Source organism: Tachypleus tridentatus, chromosome 6, assembly GCF_004210375.1.
Source record: "Tachypleus tridentatus isolate NWPU-2018 chromosome 6, ASM421037v1, whole genome shotgun sequence".
Lineage (NCBI taxonomy): Eukaryota > Metazoa > Arthropoda > Merostomata > Xiphosura > Limulidae > Tachypleus > Tachypleus tridentatus.
The window spans coordinates 81,181,657-81,206,699 of record NC_134830.1 but is presented as its reverse complement, the minus strand read 5'-3'; the positions used below and the strand labels follow the sequence as shown (position 1 = coordinate 81,206,699).

At 31.4% G+C, this 25,043-nt stretch overlaps 1 protein-coding gene across 1 annotated transcript in view; it reads right to left on the bottom strand.

Annotated features, from left to right (window-relative positions):
* The window catches only part of LOC143252911 (cell adhesion molecule Dscam1-like), a 107,537-nt gene that overhangs the window by 79,067 nt on the left and 3,427 nt on the right, over nucleotides 1–25,043 (bottom strand). Inside the window, exons 2-4 of the mRNA XM_076505756.1 lie at nucleotides 16,573–16,851; nucleotides 16,030–16,149; nucleotides 3,244–3,396 (exon numbers count right to left, since the gene is read on the bottom strand). Of these exons, the coding sequence (XP_076361871.1) occupies nucleotides 3,244–3,396; nucleotides 16,030–16,149; nucleotides 16,573–16,851 (552 nt within the window). The remainder of the gene's footprint in view (nucleotides 1–3,243; nucleotides 3,397–16,029; nucleotides 16,150–16,572; nucleotides 16,852–25,043) is intronic.

The following is a 25,043-nucleotide window of genomic DNA, read 5'->3' as shown; positions in this document are numbered from 1 at the left end:
CCTATCTTTATTAATATTGACAATAAAGTAACAAAGTAATTTTCCATGAAAATAAATGGGGGGGGAGAAAGAGCATCAGAAAATCAATAAGCACACAGCACCAAAGACAGTGCAATGTGCAACTGTACTACCCTTTTTGAAGAGCAAAGCTACCACAAAAATGGATTCAATTAACCAACATTAGATGGTAGTTGGAATTGTGTATCAGATCCATCATAAAAAGAGACCTAATGTCATGGACTCATAAAGACCTTGGGTGTACAGTACAGGACAAATACGTTTATGAAGCAAAAGGTCACAAGGTAAATCTGGGATTGGTCCTACAAAACAGCCCTGTAAAGAAAAGAAAAATAAATGGAGTAGTCCATATATCTGGCTCAATAATATGCTCTTGGGGAAGATGAAAAGAGAGCAGCTAGGAACATGGTACATGACAGATCTTACAGAATAAAACACACACACACACAAAAAAGGACAAACATTCGAATAAAAAGATAAATATGCCAAGAAAATTTACTGGTGAACCTAAATGATAAGTGGAAAGAGGGAAAAAAATCACAGAGAAGGAAGTAGGTTCTATAAAGGAAAAGAAAAGGTACTAAGGAACAAACATAGTGAAACCTGATTATACAACACACCAGAAAAACGGGGACCACAGGCCAACAATAATTAATTTAGGCTTATTCATGTGTGGAATAATTTAAATTCAGTTAACACCACATATTACAAGGATACCCATATGTCAGCAATGGATTTACCCCTTCCCTTTAACAATCTTACATGGGTCTGGCATTTTCCTCTCAATGAGTCATACCACTTATGTCTTCTGGATTTCATATGATAAAAAAATGGTTAATTATTGTTTAGTAAAACATAACATACAGGCTTAATTGAGTAGAGTTATGTTCATACTGGATTCATACAGCAAAATATCTGATATTTCCTAGCAATCTAATAATCCACAAGCAATATATTATAAAGTATGTAAAAAAGGACATCTGTAGCTCTGTGTTACTCAGGTGTTCTCTACATGGAGCTTTTATGATGGTTTGAACTGCAACTTTGGGATGATGATGTATAATACCAACAATGGAATAGGTAGATTAGGAACCAGAAATTTAAATTGTGATCAAGCTGACAAGCACGCACATTTCAAAGGAAGTAAAAAGATCTACAAATGCACCTTTCATTTAAGAAAGTTAGTCAGTTTACACATGGAATAAGCTGATTAAACTGCTCTACTGGTGAATGATACTACTAGTACACACTGACAGTGGCAACTCCAATACAAACTGCCCCTTCAGATCTGTTCTTGATCTGCCACTGCAATACACTGAAGTAAGCACAATATGTGATAATATTCACTTGCATTACAAATACGTTGAACGTTTGTTACTTACACATGTTTACAAGTACAGAGTGGAACAATGAACCACATTTTCAATTAGAATAACTATATGAAAGAAACAAAACAGGACACCAAGGATAATGTTATATAGATGTGGTTCAGCTGTTTTAGTTAAAAGAAACTTGTTCAAGAGCTAAAGTATCACCCACCTGATGCACTAACATTTTCTTGTATTATTTTCACTATCAATTCTCTGTTATGTACTGTCATAGAAAAAGCACATTTGTTGTATTCTACAATGGTATTCTTTGCTGAGGTACACCAAAGCCTTTCTCAGTCTCATTATTAACACTATACATAATATTCTGACTGTGCATTTGACTACCCTATGCACAATGCTTTTACTTCTGTCAACTCAAGTTCCACCTAGTAACAACTTATTTTTTATATTAACCAAGAACTTTCTACAGTCTCTAAAAACTTAGAAGTGTAGTTTTCAACTCAGGACTGAAGTTAATAAAAATTATTAAATGATCTCTTACTGATAGTAATGAATTGAAGTAACTGAAGTATGACGAAACATATCACATATGGCAGAATTATTTTACTTTTCATTTTATGATCCCACCAACTTCTAAATTTTGTATTTAGAAAAAAATAAAAGAATGATTTATACTTCCATCTTCTTTTTTTTTATTTCTAGTGTGGTATTATATGTTTCCAAGAAAAAAACTCTTGATTTCCCTTTTATTTTTAATTTCTAAAAAAAGCATTTTGTTCATGAGAGAAAAAAAAATCTAAAGTAGTATGGTAAAATGATTGAATATTGCAGCAGCACATATTATGTAATACATCAAGCAATTTAAACTATTTTTACATTCAAATGTGCATTGCAATCTTTGGCACATATTTTTATAACAATATGGAGCAAACTTAAAAAAAAAAAAGACTGATTACGGTATATTTTAATGCACAAAGTATATGAAGCAGTAATGCATCTCTTGAGTCACATGCAAAAAGACAGTATGGATCTTGGTAATTATAAAGAAAAAATTCCATACTGTGAGACATTCACCACAGAAAATTGATTTGGATAAAACCACTGATAGCTTGACAAACCAGGCAGTAAATGAAGACAAGAACTTTGCAATCAGGGGGTTTCAGACACCTAAAATACATAAATGCTAGTATCTTATGGCACAATTTTATCTTTTTACTTTTTCTACATCAACCTCTAATTTCACTGGAAAATTTACGTAAAACTAAAAATAAAGAACCATGCCCTATGTATATCTGAAATTGTTCTTCTAGACAAATTATCCAATGCAAACCTTTTCATAATATGCTACACCATTACTTTTACATTTAATACTAATACACTGGAAAATGCTAGTACTAATGATAATTCTAAACACATAAAACAATGAGAGGTTCAAAATACAAGATGCTTTTAAGAAACTTTTTTTTGATAAAATTTTAAAAAGTACAGTCTATATATTTTTCAAATTTAGGTTAACTGGGTTCAGAATTCAAATGATATTTATGATATAAATAACATCAACAAAAATCAAATAGGCCCAGAATGGCCAGGTGGTTAAGACATTTGACTCGTAATCTGAGTGTCTCAGGTTTGAATCCCCATCACACCAAACATGTTCACCCTTTCAGCTGTAGGGGCATTATAATATAACAGTCAATCCCATTATTCTTTGGTAAAAGAGTATCCCAAAAATTAGTGATGGGTGATGATAACTAGTTGCCTTCCCTCTAGTCTTAGACTGCTTAATTAGGGAAGGCAAGCACAGATAGCCCTCGAGTAGCTGTGTGCAAAATTAAAAAAAAAAACAAAAATCAAATTCTTGGGTACAGAATGCAAATACAGACATATTACTTACCTAGAATTTGAATTTGGATACTTTTCACCAAAGCTACCCCTATACCATTTTCTGCTGAGCATTCATACATCCCATCTTGTAATTTTTGTGCTCCTTTAATGACTAGAGACCCATTATTAGCTACTTGTAGACCTTCTGTTGTTGAAAGATCATCTGAAAGAATTGAAGTATGATCATATATGTTACATAAGAAAGAAAAGAAAAAAATATTTCATCATTCATAGCTCAGAGGAAATATTTTATCAACTGTACTTGCAATTACTTTTCTGTACATTAGAATTTGTTACTTTGATCTTTATGCATGTCATGAATTTTCCTTCTGAACAAACTGATACAATTTTTTTATACTCTGATAAAATAAAACCTATACATATAATACCAATATACAGTAAATATCTAATACTAAATGTAACAGATTTAATATTATTTTAATATCTAGGTTTGCTTCAGTTTAATATATATTTAGAAATATATGTAACTTGTATTGTTAAATGTGTATTGTGCAAATCCCACCTGTTCTCTAAATTGTAGAATATTCTTGAGCATTAGAATCAACAATATATATTTTACAAAAGCACAAGCATATTTTCAAATACTGTTGCCAAGTGAGCTTTCAAGTTATATATAATATTTCTGGTTCACTACAGTCAGTATACTCAGAAGCTATAATTGTGATAAACACTTATTAATTAGCAAACTAAAGATATTTGACTATGAATATTTATAGATTTTGAGCATTACATACTTCAGTGAATTAACTTTGGAAGTCAACATTTCTATGAGAACATCAAATATTTTCATCAGGAAAAAAACTTGTGTGTGAAGAATAGAGCTAGCTAGCATTCCTGTCAAGTGAAGAGTATCTATGTATCAACATTAAAGTAACTTGCACCTTGTGAACTGTTGACAAAGTATTCAGTTCCAGACTGGAAAGAGGACTTAATAGTGTTTAAGTTTGTAAAACTTTTGATTATAAATCATTATATGTGATATCTATTTTCAATAACAATTATCATAAATTGTCTTGTTGTTTGTATATTAAGACATATTTGTGTTAAGAAAGAAAATTTTGTGTATCAATCTTGTTGGCAAATGTCATAAATTTAATACTTACCAACATTTAGTTAACTTTTCAATTCAAATTCAAATTTCTGGCTTTTAAAATTATAAAATGTAACATACCTAACGTAATAAAATGGAGACTCAAAGATAAATTATTATACATAAGGATAATTCTAACTATAGAATCCAATGACAGGTTCAAAATACAAGTTCTTAAATTTTGGTTTATTTTTTCCTATGAATAAAAAAAATAAGGTATGATAAAGTTTAACACCAGTTAATAAAGATTCATGTTAAATTTCAATAAATTATAACAGAAGGGATAAAAAAAAAGGTCTAATTATCAATATTTACTTTAAGAGGTTTTTTTTTTTATCAATGTTCTTAACTCGGGTGTTTTGGATGTAAGATGCTGAAAAGAAATTAATAAAATATGTAGTTTAGTATAGCAGAACTCGCATACATTACCAAGTTAACCATGAAAGCATTCAAAACAAACTTTTTTCACAAAAAGCATATTTTAAAAAAGTTGGAAATAATTAATGAATAAACTAAAAAAACTGTACATTGATTAATTCTAAATACATATTTTACATCACAGTGAGTTATATGAATAAACCATATTTACAAATAGATTTTATAGATATACACATCAAATTAACAAAGTTTACTAATTTGAACATTTTACAAAACGTTATTGTTGTGTAAACTTTTAATACAATTAAAATACTACAATATTGGCATGATGCATGTTTGTTCAAAACTGTATGAAATAATAGCTACTAAACCCCAATAAAGAATTAAATTATTCAAGACTAACTAAATGTTTTGTTATTATAGATTTACTTTAATGAAAAAAAGTACTCAGGTCTAAGCTTTTTGGTCATTCTTCCAGTTAATCTTTCATAATGCCACTTCACTTAGAATAGAATTTGCCAATAATAAGGAATCCCTTATTCAATTAAAAAAACTTTAGGTAATGTGATTTTTTTTTAGTTATAATTCTCTTCAGCCCATTTTATTAAAAAAGTGTAGCTACAATGCCTGTACCATCTATCACCAACTATACACCATAGGAGTTGGGCAATTAAAGAAGATAAATGTACTGTTTATTAAGGTATGAATGAAAAACTTTAAAAAATAAAAAAGTTAATTGTACATTGCATCACATTTCTAAGCTTACTTTGATGGTTTTATATACTCTTCTAAGTTCTGAGCCAGGTTCCTAATAATGTTAGGATTTTTTAATCTTAAAGCTAAAAAAAACATAGCTTCAATGTTTATAACCTTAGAAGCCAAGATGCAAATTTCTACTGACATATAATATTTTTTACAAACATTTGTACAGTGTTAAGACCAACAAATCATGGTAATCTACTTAATCAACAAGCAGACTTTATGGTAAATTTGTTGTTCAACTTGCAAACCATTCTTAAAATAATAGATAAATTTATACATTCATACATATACTTCACCAATTCCATCATGTTTTCAATATTTTTTTAGTTTTTACAATACATATTTAACTATAAGAAACTGAAAAAGCTTGCTTAAAATTTTTGCTGAAAACAGTTGCTAAGAAATAGGCAAGTGAGGAAATAAAAGTAGGATACACAACCCATGAATGTTACTCTTCTATTCAGTGAATATCTAAAAATTAACCAACTAAATATATTCTTTTACATTTATTCACTAATCCAATCAATACTTAAAAAGCCTCCAGCACATCAACTGTTCTACATGTAAAAATTTCCAAAATAAATTATTTGTACTTAAGAATATCCATATGTTGTAGGTATGAGAAAAATAAGAATGTGACCATACAACTACTTGCATACAAGACATCAGGGAGCCAATGTGTATAATATGGTTGGGACACATTCAGACCATACTTAATGCACAGCTCTACTCTACCAACAGACCATTACTGGACTGATTCTAGCTACAGGAGGAGGTAATATTTGTTAGTACGTGCTCATCTCAACTGAACAGTCACAGTGTGCAGGAGGAAGGCATCTATCTTAGAATGTGGTTGCCTACATTCTACTGAACAGTTGCAAGCTACAGAAGGACGGTACAGTTTTGTAATATTCTTGCCCTAACTATACTGCACACATGCAGACAGCAGAAGAAGGGCACAGTATTGTATGATGTGCTTCTAGCATGTTGTAGGCATAATTATATGAGATGACATTTGACACTAACAGTGTTACCATTGCCCCACTTCCCACTGACTGACACCTCTTATTCTAGCCCAAGTGGTTATGTCCAAATCAGTAAGGATTCTCCATGGTCCAAACACCCCAGCAGCTAAGAACTGGTAAGTGATAAATGTCTCCTTTATTTGACTCAAAGAAAAATGGGGGAGGAATCCACAGTGGGGAGACCCAGAAAAAATGCCCAGATTCTAATCAGCCCTGTTTTAGCCTCAAAAAATCTGTAAAGGAACAGAGAGTAGCAGGTGACCTTGTAACACTATTTTGAAAAATCCAACAAGCATAAGCTAGAGAAACAAGTAACACACTTCCTGGTGCTGGTTTTTCCATAATAGGTATGATCTAGATCAGACATAGCCAGAATATACCATAAGGATAACTCAAGTGGTCTTGCTGAACATCACATTTCAATAGTGAGCATATATTAAGGCAGCAACATAGATGGCATGAGTACTTTTTATTATCCTGGCTCAATGTGAAATTTTGAAAAATATATCTATACCGAAAGGTGCCACCAGCCATCTAGCAGGATCCTATACACAAATACTATGAACAAAAGGGGAATATATTCACTCATATAACAAGATGTGGCAAATCTGATGGGAGGAAATCTGGGTGTTCTTGCTTGCAGAAGGCCCAGATTTCTTCCCATCAGATGATACTAAGGTCACAGTTGGGCATGGAAAAAAGTAAAGTTTTTCTATGGATAAAGAAAGGCTGGAACAAGGCAAAAAGAACTGGAAGTACTTTGTAATACTGAGAAAGGCAAAATGTTGAAGACAGTTGAACCCTATTAAGTAGACAAGTTCAAGGAGAGGGAGATGTCTGATGATAGGAAAATCAGTAGGAAGGTGGCAGCAGACAGATCAATGTTGAAAGCCATGCCCCTTACACAGGTAAATGGACTGGGCAGAAGGACATCCTAATTAGAAATACAAGATTAGGAAGTCTGTTTCAATGCGTGATGGACTGTAAAAATCCAAATATTAAGGAGAAAGAACAATATCTCTTAAGAGAAAGAAAATGAAAGATGCTGAAACATAAGAATGTACAATTGGCAAGGAAAGCATTGGTTGGGTTGTTAGGTGGCAATGAAGAGGAAACTAAGATAAAGCCAGCCAGAAGGATACCACCAAGAAAATGCAACAAAGAATGCATCAAGTCAAGACCAGAACCATGGTTAAAAGACTGAAAGGTGAGTTAGTATTATGACAAATATGAGGTCAAACCTCTCAAAAAGCAGCAACAGTCAGGGTCAAAGGATGGTGAACAGTTGAGCATTATTATGCAGTAGCATGATTCACAAGAAATCTTATGAGATTTGGGGGAAGTTGCTTAAAAGCTAGTGGCAGACAACTTTCAAAGGTATCTGCATAGGAAAAAAAAAATTTATGTGCAAATCATCTCAGAAAAACATGTTTTATTGAATAAGATATCTTCCCACAAGTTTTAAGAACATTTCCTACTTAGTGGATAAATAAATAATAAATATTAACTAAAATATTACCATGCACTCACAAATTTTATTTTTCAAATATGCAATTATCCCAGAATTATTTTCAGCAAATCAAATTAGATGGTAATTAATAATGAAAATGTTTAACCCTATGTCACTATTACAATCACAAATAATTAAGTAACCTGACATATGATATATTTATGCATGTTGTTTGTACAGTATAAATATAAAAATAATATTTAATAGCATTTGAGTCATTAAAATATTTTGCAATTGCTACTGTACTTACTAAACAGTAAACTTATATGATTTGGTGAACATAATACAAACCTCTTATTTACAAACATTTCAGTGAAATAAAACCATAGTATATTTATTAAAACAAACCTTCTCCACATATTTTACATTTGTTACTATTAAATTTCTAATAAAGTTTTCCTCACTACCCATTCAACTCAAATCTAAGCTGCATAATCTTACCTACATTGTCACATGTCATCCAAGACAATTTCTACAGCTTTCAAACACATACTGTTTAAAATGCAAATACTTTCACAATGAGAATATTTACAGAAACTTTAAAAAAGAACTCCTAAACCCATATATTTATTATATTAATACATGATAGTCTAATTTTTGCTCTATACAATTATATTTAAGCTTTCTTTATAGCTGCTTTAAATTTAAAAGCTTTGTTTTATTGGTAAGTAATCAAACTACTTGATGTTATAACATAATGGTTTCAACTAAGACCTGTACAAATACTAGGGGAAATGTATCTCAGAACTGCTAGTAGGGTATTAACACTTTTATTGAAAAGCAAAGAATGACTTTTCAATCTTCCTAGGTCATATTCAGGCTAACAAAAAGAGTTTGCAACTGACCACTGCCAGACACATCTTAGGGACGAGAGTATAAACGGGTACGAGAATGTAAAGGCCATAGCAGTTGAAAGTTAGGTTGTTGATTAGTACAAGAATAAAGGTATTCCTTTATATTGGTTTAATTTGGTTTTAGTTGTTGTATAAATAGGGCTTCTTCAATTTTGCATTTGTTTATATTTGTTTCCCTACTTAATATCTGGGAGTTTTCTATGGTTATGTTGCGTTTTTTTGATTTGCAGTGTTAGAAAAACGTGTGAAGGTGTTTTTTTGTGTTCTTTGAATCTAGTTCTTATTTTTCTGCTTGTTTCTCCAATATAAAACATATTAACTATTTTAATCAATAATGACATTAAATAAGTTTCAGCATTGATTTTAAAATATTTTTGAGTTAAAATTGTTTAAATACTTAACATTAACAAGAATTCCCTTACAAATTTGTTCAATATATGTAAAAAGCTAGCAGCAGTCCTATCTTTAGGGACAATAATTTCAGAGTAAGTTATTTTGTTCATTCTAAAATATTTTACACAAAAGTGTATTATAAATTATACAATTAACAGCATTTTGAATTTCTGTTCATAAAAATAAACATATTATCACTTCATGACACTTGGAACAATTCTTTTTATGCACTTAATAAACTTTGTCATCCTAAAATATCAATGAAAAAGACATTAAAAACTACTATTTTTGGTTATAGGCCTACATCATGCATATGTTAGTTAAATGCTTCTTTCTATCAAAGAACAACATGTAAAATTACTTTTCAAAATATGTCAGAAAACCAACATATTTGAAAACAGTTCTGATATTGAAAAATGTCAAAGCTTTTATTATACATCAGTAGTAACTTTGCTAATAAAATCACTTAGAAGCTTACAGAATCATCATGAGTAGCTCACATCTCTTTCTAGCAATGTAATTGATATTAATATCAAAATGTCTACAAGAAAATTATAGAATCTGCACCTAAATCCATATTTTATCATTCATAAACAGCATGTCTCTTGTCAATTTAGCTTTAAGTCATCATTTGTAGAGTTAAAGAACTTGCATTTTCTCTTTTTTCAACTGACCAACATAAAAGCATATTAGTAGCAAGCATTATAACTATCAAATAAAGAAATATAATTTTTTTACAAATATGCAAGAGCTACAGGTGACCAAAGCAATACTTTGATAAAAACAAACCTCTAAAGTTTTAAAAGTATACACACACACATGTTAAACTGTCTGGAAAAAGGAAGGTGTGAAAGTTAACCAGGGCAATGTTTCACTGACATATATATTGTTGTATTTGTTTAGAAACAGTTAGTAGCTGAGACTTTAAATAAAATGCTGAAGACTAGCTGCACTGACTTCACAAAATTTTTGAGTAATTGATAGACCAATAAAACAAAACACTAACACATCTCTCTCTGCTACTATTGGCTATTTGTTTATTAATTTCTGGGAAAAGTAGGCAGTTTTTAACCTCTCACATACCTGTGCCTCCATGTACAACATTAAATAATATAGTTATTAATTTCTAAAAACAGTAAGCAAAAGAGGCAGGATAAGAGTTTAGAACACCCAATTCCATGTCTGTATATACAAAATTATGGAATAGTTATTCATATCTGGAACAAAAATGAACATGGATCTGGATCCCTTGGGCTCCTCCCCCAAATCTGTACTTGCTTATACAACATTAAAGACTACAGTTACATATAAATAAACATCAAATTGTAAATTTATATTTTATTCAACACTAAACTAGCAGAGTGGGTAGCAAGTGTTACCAGCCAGTTTCATTTATAATAATCAGCAATCCAAAATTAGTGAGAGTACTTTTGCAATAACAAAAATACAAATAAAAAACTGAGAAGCAGTGAGAATCAAACCCAAAGTAACAACCTGGTGCCAAAACCAAAAGATTCATTACTGGGGTGCTTATTTTGTATGTACTCCTTTCTCTCTTGGACCCTCTGGTACTGTAAAGTATGTAGGTTGTGGTCATGGAAAGCTTTTACTAAGAATACATAAAGCTTAGAAAAGAAAAGAAAAAGACACAGCTGAAGTGAGGAAAAATGTGACAAGTATAGGAGGCACAATCTTAAATCTATAGCTTTTGCTGTCAATGAGGAGAGCCATGTCTGAATTTTCACTCAATCCTCAGAACCATGAGATTGATGACCATTTCACTAGGCTGTCTATGTCACAACAATTTCCAATAGTCATTTCATAAGCACTTGAACATGGAACAACAGATAACTTTGGGCAGCATCAACATGATGAAACATACTAGAATGGTCTCTATGGAACATCAAGCATCCCATAGGTACAAATCACATATGGCAATGGAAGGTGATAATATGTGCATTCTGGACTAAGCTTGGCAAGCTTTATAACAAAGATGTCAGACAAAGCAGGTGATTTCTCCCTACAATTCAGCAGAACTTAGAAGTTAATCAGGATTATTATAGATAAACAAAACATACTGAAAACAACACTCCAAAACTGCATCTGGTCATAGAAGACATGGTGGTAGAATGTGATAATGAAATTTGTATCACATGTCATATCACAACAGCAGGAACTGTGTGTAAAGCCATTCCCCTATGACCATAGTCAAATGAATGCACACATCTACGTACCTCTGGAAAAAGTTGACACCCTTTGAGATTGTGCCCAGTAGCCAAGAACTCTATGAAGAGTAGTATCATGTCTCAATGTAACAATGACATTTAAAGGTGCTCATCATTATCTCCGAGTACTCCTACAGAGGACAAAGTTTTAGAAGATGACAGCCTCTCACACATCCTGGCCAGTGTTTAAAGAGATGATAAAGAAGAAGTAAAACCAGAGCAGTTAGATCACTTGACTGAAAGAAAATCAATGACTAAACAGAGAAGCATTCTTTGCTTTCTGAACTACTAAATGATCTTCACAAATGTAAAGATAACACTATTATTCCTACTTGGTTATTTTTTACTTAGCACACTCAAAGGTTGAAAGGAAGCAGCATTACTTTCTTTCCAAGTTCTCAATTGGTATCTCACAATAAGATGTACCTGCAGTATATCTTATAATAGTTATTTAATAACAATTAGGATGGTTGGTTGAAAAAATCAACATCTCGAAGAGCAAATGACCCTCACTTTTCAACACCTCAATCAAACTGAATAGTGAGATGTTAGTTAAACCATTTTGCAACATTCACTTTACTTACCTTGTACACTTCACCAAAATTTCTGTAGAACACACAATACAAAAGTTGCTAGATTCGCAGAGAGGACAGTCAAACTGTTAGAGAAAACCCAAGACACAGCTGAAGTTGGAATACACTGTTAATGGTAACTGGGGAGTTTGAAAAATAACTCTTTGCTTTCTCAACCATTCAGGTTAAGTTTGTGGTGAATGTTCACAACCATTTCCTTATATAAACGTCCTGAAACAATTCAAAATATTATGCACAAGTCAACACAACTTTGTATTGTGTCACTAAGCAAAATTTTGTTTGATAGCCAGCTGGTACATACTATTCTTTTTGAAGTGCAATAAGAAAGCCATACTCTAGCATTGCACAATATATTAACATAAAATATATAAATCAGGCAAAATGTGTACTGCTAAGTTAGATCACTGTCACTTACTTTTTGTGTTTATTTGATGTAACAGGTTTTTTTCAAATCTACCCTATATGCAGTACCAGTGTGATACACAGATGGCAATTTAGGCTGACTACTATGTATTTCAACAAACCTAATTTTGATGTACTTGTCTTTGTACATACTACACTGTATTTTGCAGACGATGACATGAAATCTAATCTCGATGAATTTTTAAAGTAAAAAATAGCTGTTTCACTCATTTCTAGCTGTGGTTACTTTAATTTTATAACTCTCTATATCTTCAATAATACAATGGTAGCTGAATAGAAAAACATCTAGACAATAAGATGCTTACATATCCTACTGAAACATATTTCAAAGCGATATGAATTAATACAGTTGAAATAAGTAATTTTTTTCAACCCCTAACAGGTGCCATACCCATCTTCACCCAATTTTGTTTAGCTTTGTAACCTACATGTAGCTGCTACATATCTATACCTAAAGTCATTTGAAAATAGTTTATTTTAAACTATAATCTAACAATGGTTATTTTCAAACTGGAGCCCAATTGTCATCACAGAGTACATGGAAATGACCATAGTACTGTTGGCTTCTTGATCAACTATAACACTTACACATTTTCTTACACTATTACAATATAATTAGAGATACAGTTTAAATGGTAATTAGGTCTTACTATTGTATTTTAGTTTACTATGTATTAGTTATATTTTAAAATGCATAATTACAAGGTTTGAACATTATACTTTGTAGTTGTTCTCAAGGTCTACAATATTACACATCGAACAGCAAGTCAACAGTACTGTCAAGGCAAAAATTATGTTGAGATGAATAAGTGGAAAAGGACAAGAAATTAAAAACATTAAAGATTAACCACATGTGAAAACAAAAAACCTGAAATTATGAATTAACAAAAGAAAATTCTTTAAAGATATTCTAAAAAAAGTTAAATGGTGTGTCCTTTTTTATACTTCCTAGCTTTAATTATTTCATTGCACTGTATGTTAATAATAACAGCTTATCAGTGATATGGTAGATAAAATGAAAAAATATTAAACATTTACCTTAAAAATAGTTTTGATATTTATTTAGGAGGTTCTAGAAATTATTCAAATTAAAACTACAAGATAAAGTAAAGAATATTTATATTTATACTGTTCTCACTGGTGTTAGAGAAAAATAACTTTCAGCTTTGTAAACTCATCTTTCAAAATTATATGATTCAGTCTTTATAAGATGAAATCAAAACATATTATTTTCTTTTTATTTCAACTTAAAAACAACAACATTGTATCTATTGTTTTCAATAAGTTTTGATTTCAAAATACCGTTGAGTTGTTTCCAAACCCTAACAAATGGTACTGAATGTTTTATCTCAATATTATTACTGATCGTGATAACTAAGTTTTTGAAATTTGTTTAAATGGATTCAGTTTTAGTGTTATGGATATATCTGTTTGATAACTTTCTTTTCAACCGTGTACAAAATGATGCATAAACAGAGTGTGACTAAGTATAGTATTATAATGTTAAATGTTCAAAAGAACAGATGAGATAGTTAGGTTATTCAGTGTTTTGTGGATTATTCCATTTAGTAACATTTTTTTTCTAAGCATTTGTTTAACGTTCTCAACATTAACTTTAAAAAGGTTTCAGTTCCATGTTATCTTAAACATTGTATAAAAAGGTTCTTATCAGATTTCCTTTAAAGACAGAAGGAGTGAAACTTTCAAAATACGAGTCAAGTTTTGCAAAAGCAGATTTTTTAATAATACAGTTTAGTGATAAATACCACTTTTTTTATTTAAGATATGAACATCTAATGCATAAAAGTTTGCCATTCTGTTCATTTTCAAAAGTCAACTGTATATTGGGATGTTTATCACTAACAAAATTCATAAACCAAATTAGCATTACCAAACATAAATGTGTCATCAATATATTTCCTGCAATACATGGAATTAAAACTTCAGGCCATGACCATAACTAAACTTCTTCATGGAAGCAGAGAAAAAGGTTATCAAATTCAAGGGCAAAGCTAGCCTATGGCCACTCCATAAATTTGTTCATAAATTTTACCAATAAATACACAAAGAAATTATTTTCTTGGAAAAGATATATAAAAGATCTTAAAACATACTTAGTTATGCCCTGTAAAGTTTTATTCAGAGCAAGCACAAGGTTAGAACAAAAATCAATGGTCAGTCTAGAAGTACACTTGTAAACAATGACTCAATATCACAAATAGGATAATGAGCATCATCACTGAACTGTCTAAGCTACTAGTAAATTCAAAACTATCATTAATGGATATTTTTTCTGTACAAACTCTTTTAATGTGATTTATTCATGTTATATAACAAACAATGGTATCTATCCAAGTATTTGTCTGTCTTCTCTTTGAAAAGCTATACAAACAAGCAAAGTCCAACAATCACTTTTAAAATGATGGGAGAATAATGATGAAATGATGAGATTAAATTTTATTTCACAAATAGGTGCTAGTAAATAATCACACTATCATTCACATTTCAAAATGTACTATAACTTAAAGAATAAAAATGTTGACTTGCTGTACATTATTGTTGAGTGGCTCTAAGCATGACTGAAATGCTTAACAATTACCATTTCCAGTGAGCAGAGAGAAACTGAGAATGCAACACAATTAACCTTTTTAAAGTCCATGGAATAATTTAAGCTGGTAGATTAACTTAACTTTTCCTGTCACTGAGGACAGGTACTTTTACTTGTTTTTCTCTATTTCCACAAAGTACAATATTCTTGTTAAACAAATACTGAAAAGTCTTAAACACATATTACTTTTCTCAGGTAAAGATTATACATGTCAAAGACTAGAAACTTGCATCAATTTGGCCCTGTATCTTAACCTCCTTGAAGGATGACCCTACCTCATACAAACTGACAAGAGTTTTTGGTTTTTTCTTCCTACAAGTATTACTTAAAACAGTTTGTAACACATACAGCACTGGATTCTGGTATTCCATATTTTCAACACTCCTTGTGAATTTCATCAGCAACTCAAAATTCCCCTTATCTTTCTTTGCTGTGGACATATGAAATTCCCTTTTCTTTGCCTTTTGTTCATTTATATTTATTCTTTTCCCTTATTTTCTGAATTGGAATTATTCTATATAATACATTTTCTGAATGCACATTTTGCAGATACTTAAATTTATATGTTAAATATCAGTATGAGTACCACAATAACAACTAAAAATAACACTTTATAGGCATTAGCTCTTTATCTGAAAAATACTTTTACAGCAGTCAGAATATTTTCTCAAATACTCTTTAACATAAAAGTAACACTTGATTTGGATATCAATAACAAAATGCCTCCATCTATTTTACAAATATATAAAGGTACAAACTTAGTATTTTTCAATTTCAAGTATTCATTACAGACATTAAGATCACTTTCAGAATGAACACCACATATTTTTTATCTTACTCTATTAATCACATTCTATGCAATTAAAGACAAAACAAAAACAATTTTCCTCATAAACTACTACAGGTTTACCAACCTCCAACTCTCTTCCATGTCACCCTTGGAGCAGGGGACCCAGTAACTTTACAATCTACAACTGCAGTGCCTCCAGCCTGGATAGTTGCATCAGCAGGTTCTACAAGCCACTTTGGTGGACCTATATACAACCAATATGTAATTTCCAGCATGTTAAATAACAACATATAATCTGCAGCCACCATCACAGATTAAAATGTTGTGTACCTTAATATTTACAGAACATGAGCTACATGCTAACATGTAAGATATAAACAGTTAATAATAATATTAAACTAAACACTTGTTCAAACATTTTTATTTAATAAACTCAAAATATGTTTTTAAAGAGGAAAAAATAGAACATATAAAATTACTTTAAACCTTGAGATTGAGTACTTTGCATTTACAGTTGATTCACTTGAACTTTGAGAAAATATTGAAATTTCTCTGATTTCTGTGAAACACGAATGTGACTCAAAATGTGGAATTCTCATAATCTATTACCATCTTGCTTAAAAGAAGCTAACTTTCAAAAATATGAAATCACAACATGATACCATACCTGTAACCAAAAGATTTGCTGTTTTTTTATCTGAACCTATATGATTACTAACAAGACAGGTATAGTTTCCACTATGATCAACTGTCACAGGATCAAAAGTCAAAGAGGTGTAATCATCCAACTGACGGATATCAGCATGAAGGTTTGCTGGAAGGTCTTGACCATCTTTAAACCAACTGAATTTTAAAGGTGGGTCTCCCTGATAGGTTGTACACACCAAACGTGCAAGCTGGCCTTCTTGCAAGCCACTTGGGATGAAGAATGGGATTAGGCGAGGAGCTACACATAAAATGAAAAAGAAAATCATGTATACACACACACACACAAATACATACAAACTTGTACACAAGTTTGCAATTTTTTCCGTAAAATAAGTTATAATACCTAAAGTTATCTGACACTACAACACTGCACTTGGATAGACTGTGCAAATGAGACAACAACAACACATTATGTAAACAATTATCTTGCTAAAACAGTTGTGCATTTTCATGGCACACTCATATGTTTTTCTTTTGCAAGGTTTCATGTTCTTTTTAATTATCACTATGTTTTACGTACTACTTTCTAGTTTCTTGAATTCTACATAAAATGGTATCTAACTATCATAAAAGCAAAATTAGAATGCTATTTACTAAATATGGCTGATAGTTATTACTTTTTTTTTTTTACATTATGCAGAAGTCAGCATAATGTACTGCAAATATTTTATACTGATGCACTTGTATGCATGAATGAACACAAGATTTCCTACACACAATATCTGTACAAGTATGCAAAGTGTGGGTACGATTGAAATGTCAGTAAAAATATCTGATAGAACAAAAAATTTATGGTAGTATTTTTTAACTAATTTAAACATACAATTTAAGGACAAAGAACCTATTGACTCATCTAGACCATCCCATCTACTATACTAAATTATAAAATGAAAATAAAATGCTTCAAGACAGCTCTTATAATTTGAATATTTATCAAGCCTTTCCCCTTAAACTCCCTTAATTCAAATGCATCTACCACATCTAAAGGCAACCCATTCTAAAGTTCAACCACCCTGTTAGAAAAATAAAGCTGTTTTAGCTGAAGATGACTCCTATCCTACTAAAATATATATTTGTTCCTCAGTCCTACCATTCACACCTTTAAGTATTAAAAAAATGATGCATCAATACTATAAATTTCCTTAAAATCCCACTAGCTTATCACTTTCTAAAGGGAAAACAATTTAACAGATCTTAACCTCTTCTCAAACAACAATCTTTCCATCCCAAGATTTGTAGTCCAAAACTGAGCATAATATCACAAATTTGGCATAACCAGTAATGTATATAATGAAACTATAACCTCTTTTACACTGGTATTCAATATTTCAACAGGCAGTACCTAAAATCATATTTGACCTATTACAAGCAACTGTTCACCGCTTGGATGGCATAACAGACTGATACGCCACGCCATCGAGATCCCTTTCTTTCATAATACTGTTAAGGTCATTCCCATCAAAATTATAATTACCAGCATACATTACCTTGAATTTATCATAATTAAGAGCCACGTACTAGTTAGTTATCCAACTCATAAAATGATCTTTATCCTTTTGTATAGCAATATCATCCTCTTTACAGCCAGCAATTCACAACACCTTATTCCTATGTGCACAGGTTGAAGTCAAAGTATGTTCCACAAGCTTTTACAGATATCATTCCTACTGCTATTACTTGTGTTATCAGAGATGTGAACTATTAATTTTACCCTACATTGTTGATTTAGCAATGCTCCATATATTTGGAACAGGTTAAATTTATGTACAACAAATTCTTTACACTACAGATGATCATGGGCAAACATAATATAGTTTTATTCTTCTTGTCAAAAGTCCTCTTAGGCCTATTAAATTGCTTTAGAATTTGAGTAGACGAGACAAACTATTTTTCTCTATTATTACTGCCAAACTATCCGATAATAATTCACTTATGTTTGTTAAGTTAACATGGTTGTATACAATACTTCTAAAATCACCTGCTCCTTTTTTCTTTCTTTTTTTGTATATAGGCTTATTTCTAATAAACGTATACTTTGTGTCAAAGTCCACACAAGTTGGTCCAATTACCTTGGAACCCTGCTTTAACAAAATATATTTTTCTTCTCTCTCTCTCTCTCTCTCTCTCTACATTGTTAGTCTCACTCTACTATATATCAACCATTTGGGCCTATTTTAATTGTTAAGCCTTCTTTCTTGTCCAAACATCATTTGTATATGATTTTACTCTGTTTCTGGTCTCCTCTGTCTACTTTTCCTGCTCATATCACACTATTTATTTTTATTGGTAAATCATATTCTCAATATATATACACTCACCCATCAGTAAATTTCATATAAAATTCTATACTCTTGACATCAGTGAATTATAAACAAAACATAAAACTATTACCAATTTACAAGCATAACTAAATTTCTTATAACATTTACTTTACGATAGTTGCTTCTAACTCTCGTAATGAAAAAAACCAAAGAATCATACAATACTCACTCACAAAAAAATAAATAATACCTACTCTAAACAGTCTTTTACATCATGACACAATGAACAAGTATCTTGCACTTGTCAGAATCTGATCTATATTTACATCATTTCACAGATGCAACTTGTTTACAAATACTTTTGTAAAATATCCAATTTTCTTAGTACAACAACAAACAAGTTTTACTAAAAGCTTGCTACATTACATGTCTATATATGTAGTAAATATAAAATAAGCAACGTTCCATCTCTAATACAGGGTCAGATGCAAGTACATTTGGTTAATATCACAACAAATTCAAATAATTTATTGACCAATCCTATATCTACGTCCCTAACATAAATCAAAAGTCCTAGCAATAAGTCCTTAGGTACACCACTTACAATATTTTAATTCAGTTTAACTAAACTTCATTTTCTTGCATCTAGACACTTTTCTATCTAACGAACCAACATATCCTGCTCACCTATAGAGATATTTTTAACATGACTTTTATGTGACACCTTGTTAAATGTTTTCTGAACATTCAGATACACTAAACACATACCTTTATTCTCATCTAAATAAACATTAACCTCTTCAAGGAATGTGAAAAGATTAGTAAGATAAGAGTTTTACCTCAGGGAAATTTTGAATACCACACAAAATTTTACTTTGCTAAATGATCTGGTAAAGCATCTTTTATCAAACTTAAAAACTTTTCCCACCATTAATTTAAGACTAACAGACTACAATTACTAAAACAGTTTTTATCACCTATCTAAGAACTTACAAAATACAGCAGCAAGATAAATACTTTCTACTGGTAGTCTTTCTCATTCTTTAAATTTTCCAACTGTTTTGTAACAAGCTCAGATTTAATATGTTCATTGAGTTCATTCATGTTTCCATCTACTAACTGCTTAGGGCAATGAGCTTAAATTTACAATGGTAAAATCTGGCAAAAAAAATTATGCTTAATAACCCAGTCATCTTATAATCATCCCTCAAAGATCCTGCTCCTACCCTTACATTTTGAATACCCTTAGTGTACTTAAACAAAATCCTTATTGCTAATTTTTACATTTTAAAACAACCTTTTCTCTATATAGCCTTTTTAATTTTCTAATTTCTTGTTTGGCCAGTTCTCTTGATCTTCCACGATCTTGTATCTCTCTCATCAGCTCAATTAAACTTCTTAAGTTTAATTACACTAATTTTATCCCTTATACCAATTTTAAGTCAATTTGTTTTTGTTGGTTTTTTTTAAATACAGTTACTCCTTTTTTTTTTCTATAAAGACCATGAAAACCTTGAATATTTCAAAAAATGTTCTAAATGTTTTCCACATCCAATCAGTGTCTCCAATGGCTTCATTTGCCCAATTCATAACTAACAAATTTTGTTACTTTTTGAAAGTTGTAACCAAGATCTCATTACTACTTATTTCATTATACAGTAAAACATCAAACCTAATACAGCAATAATCCTTTGAATCCAGATGATTCCTAATCTACACCAATTCAGTAATTTCTGCATTAGAAGTCAACAATTAATCTACATTGTTCTTAACACTCCTACGAAAAGTGGGGCCTAATAGGCCTCAGAGCAACTTGAAAGGTTATTAATATTAGGCTAATAATTTTGTATTTAAATGAAATTGCCATTTAAATCCATTAATGAATGGATTAACGAGATTCCCACTATCCCTATCTACTATCTAGCAAAACCACAGCCAGGGGAACAGGCTTGGAGAAATCAGGACTAGAAACGTCTTTTCGTAGGAGTATTAATAGGTTTCTTTTTCAATTTGTGAAGAAATCCATCTTGCATATTTTCTAAAAGATGTCTCCTTTATGGTTTAACTCTTAATATTTCCCAATTTATATGCCTGAAATTAAACTCACCCATAATTATGACCTCATTACCAAAAAATCATGATCTCACTTATCTTCTCATCACTTTATCAAATTCTCACTACAAGTTTTCTCCCTTATATCCACTAACAAAAACACAAAAGTTACATGACTTTGCTATTTTCTTTAATATTCATAACTTTAATATGATTTAACTCACATTTTAAATGTAAAGACATCCTCCTTCCCTACAGTGTTTAGTGCTCTATCCCTATTAAATAGTCTATAACGTCTGTATTTTAAATAAATTATGTCATCAAAATTGTTTACATTTAACCAACTTTCAATTATTTCTTATTCCCAGTAAAACAAAATTATTTATTTCAAACAGCATTCTATGGTCATACGTTTTATTTCTTGTGCTTCTAACATTACAATAGCAACAAATGAGTCAACCCTTAAAACTACTTTTGTACCTCTCTCCTACACTATACTCTTCTTTACATCTTACTCTTTCTGTATTTAGTTTATTTTGGCCTTTCTCAATACATAAGAACAACTCCTTCCCTTCATAAATGTAAACTATCTACTAAAAGTTCCCTATCCAACTGAAATGGTCCTACAAGTCCAAATAGCTAATCTGATCAACCTTAAATATTAACTTAAGCACAGCATTCAGACCTAGTGATATACTTATAATTTCATCCCTAAATTTAAATCTCAGCCATATCCATTAAATGCAGTAATAATTATTGAAACATTATAGAATGTAGTTCCAATTATTTTTTGTAATAATTATGTGAAAAAAATTATTTACATCACAAGATAAATGTATCAATTACAAAAACATTTATTCTACCCTGAGCATTGTTAATAGTAATATATTTACGTTTCTTAAGGTTTTTAATATTTATTCCACTATATGATAACTCTGGCAAGTTTGTTTGTCTTTGAATTTCGCACAAAGCTACTTGAGGGTTATCTGTACTAGTCTTCTCTAATTTAGCAGTGTAAGACTAGAGGGAAGGCAGCTAGTCATCACCACCCACTGCCAACTCTTGGGCTACTCTTTTACCAATGAATAGTGGGATTGACCGTCACATTATAACGTCCCCACGGCTGAAAGGGCGAGCATGTTTGGCATGACGGGGATGCAAACCTGCGACCCTCAAATTACGAGTCACACACCTTAACTCTAGGAAAATACAACACATTCATGCATGTTATATTTTAATTACTTTATGTCTTTATAAAAAGTGCTCTACAATCACATTTATAAAACAAATCAGTTGTCATCCAAGTCACATATATAACTAAAAACTTTTTTTAAAATTACGAAGTATAGCATTTAGATTCCACTTGTTTATTATAAAATAAAATAAGAATTCCAACAAACATGTTCCACATACAACACTATACAAACATATGCATATAACAATGACATGTATATGAACAGGGCTAATGCAATACCAGTTTCATTTATTTCATTATATGATACTACTGGCTATCACGAGACACAGCAAAGACTTGCTTACCTTCTCATAAATGATGTCATTAAAAAGAAAAATGTTATTTTCCTAATACCATGAATGCACATGGTTAGAAATCTGATCACATGAATTGAAACCTGTCCTTTACTCTACTGTATGAACTGTATAGATCCAGGAATACTGTTTACCTGCTTAAATTTTTTCCATTATAAAACATGTATATGTCTAGAAGAAGAAGAAATATGTTGTAGATTAAACCACTGAATTGTTGTTGTTTGGCATTTTATGGTGCAAAGAAACTAGGCTGGCTGCACCGAACAACTAGCAAAAAATAAAATTGTTAAAGTATCATAAGGCATAAAAGGAAAATAAGTTAAATCAAAACAGCAGCCCAATGTCAGATACAAATTTAAACAGAATTTAAAAAGTCAATGGCCCTTAAAACATTAAAAACATTTGTAAGGTGGACAAATGTCACTGTCACCAATGACATTCTCTAACATCAGGGGATACCTCGTCTACAATGGTACTGTAGCTCATGGTCATAACAGCGCAAGAGTAAGATTTGGGCTATTGTGATTTGAGTGTCACAAAGACTACACTACTGAGCGTCAGTCCCAGACAAAAGAAAATGATGAGCTAAAAAACTGTGACCAATGCATAGCCTAGTTATGACAACTTCCTCCTTCTAATCCTAATGGAAACAAGACAGACAAAGTCCAATAAAAGGTTTTATCTGGAAAAGCTTGTTATAATATTGCTCACTCCAAGTTGAATACCAACTAGCATGGAGCAGAGCCTTAAATACAGAGCTGTAGTCCATGTATGGAATAAGCATTGCAGTGATAGCACAAAAGTAGACAGACTCAGCTGCAATGTCAGCAACCTCATTCTTGCAGATACTGAAGTGGTATCCTGAAAAACTGGGTACACGTAGATGATAAAAAGAAATGGGCCAGTCAGTTTTGAATATCAATGATAACAGGTGAGAACTAACATGAAGCAATTCTTTGGCCAGTAGAGAATGAAGCAAGTCAGTGTAACTGATACAGTTCGTGCACAGCACAGCTTCTACATGAGTCAGTGCAACAGAAATGGCATACAATTTGGCAGTGAATACTGAAACTGTAGAGAGAATCCTGTGTAACCACTGAATCATAACAAACCATGGCAGTGCCCACAGAGTTACTTGATTTCAAATCATCCATATAAACAGGAATAGAAGCATGGTTTGAGAAATATTCGGCAAATAAAAAACTGTACTTCCAATCGGGAGTATTCGCCTTCTTCAGACAGTTTAAAGAAAGGTTACACTTGAGGATGGTAATAAGCTAAGCCATAGGGGGATAGGCTGACCTATGGAGACAGCAACATCATCCAATGACAGATCCAATTTAGCCAACTGTGCCTGGATATAAAGGGAAAAAGGAAGAATGGCATACCATATATTCTGAAAAAGTATAGCCCACTGAGGAAGGAAAACAAACCCAGGTAAGATGCTATGGTAAAAATTAAAGTTTTGAAGCATACAGTAATGACAGTGGCAGACCCATAAACCAGCAGCCTGTAGTCCAGTTTTGATCAAATAAAGGTGTGATAGATCTTTAGCATAGAACATCGATCCACTCCTCAAGAGGTGGAAGAAAGAACACAGAGGATGTTCAGTGCCCTTGTACACTTGACATGTAGCTGCTTACAGTCAACTATAAGCCCAAAGAACTTTATCCTGTGAACTACATGAAGCGCAACTTCACCGAGATATGACTTGGGATCAGGGTGAATACCCCATTGGTGGCAAATGTGCATGCAGGTGTTTTTAGACAGAGAAAAGGTAAAAACATTTGCTTAATCCACTTCAGTAAACAACTAAGGGCAGTATGTAGCTGCTGCTAAATAAAACTCATCTCAATGACTGACCTGAAATGTTGAAAGTCATCAACACAGAGTCTGTTTACAACTGTTGGGGAGTTGCCCAATAATCATATTAATCTTTAAAATGAAAAGTGTGACATTCAAAACATAACCCTGAGGAATTCCAAGTTCCTGTGGGAAAGAAAGGAAAGTGTCTAACCCACACATTTTTGTTAAATATCCTCCAAGTGTAAAATTTTAAAAAGCTTAACAACATATGTTCAGCAACAACCAAATTCAAAGGTTGTAGTTAAGAGAGAATTGTCTGCTTTACTTCTAAGATTTACTGTTCTATATTTCAAGAAAAATAAGTTTCATTTGTTTCTAGATAGTAATAATCTATACACATATGTGTAATGACTAAATTGTGACTGTATATTACAAAATACTAGCCTACAAAAACACAGTCAAGACAGGGATGACAAAATGTCAGTTTTATATTATTGGACATATAACAGGAGTGCTGTGTGTCATTACAAGTTATACAATGTTAGCTAGGCATATATACAGCATTATGAGAATTAAGCTTTATTAAACTAAACATTTTTAAATGTTTTAATAAATAGTCACTGTAGCATGAAAAAACATAACTTGTACTTATTTCTTAATTTTTTATGATGGTTACAAAGTTGGTCAAGTGACAGGCTTAACACAGTATAGAAAATAACAAATATATATTCTTACTGAAAGCAAATGTTTGAAATATATTTAA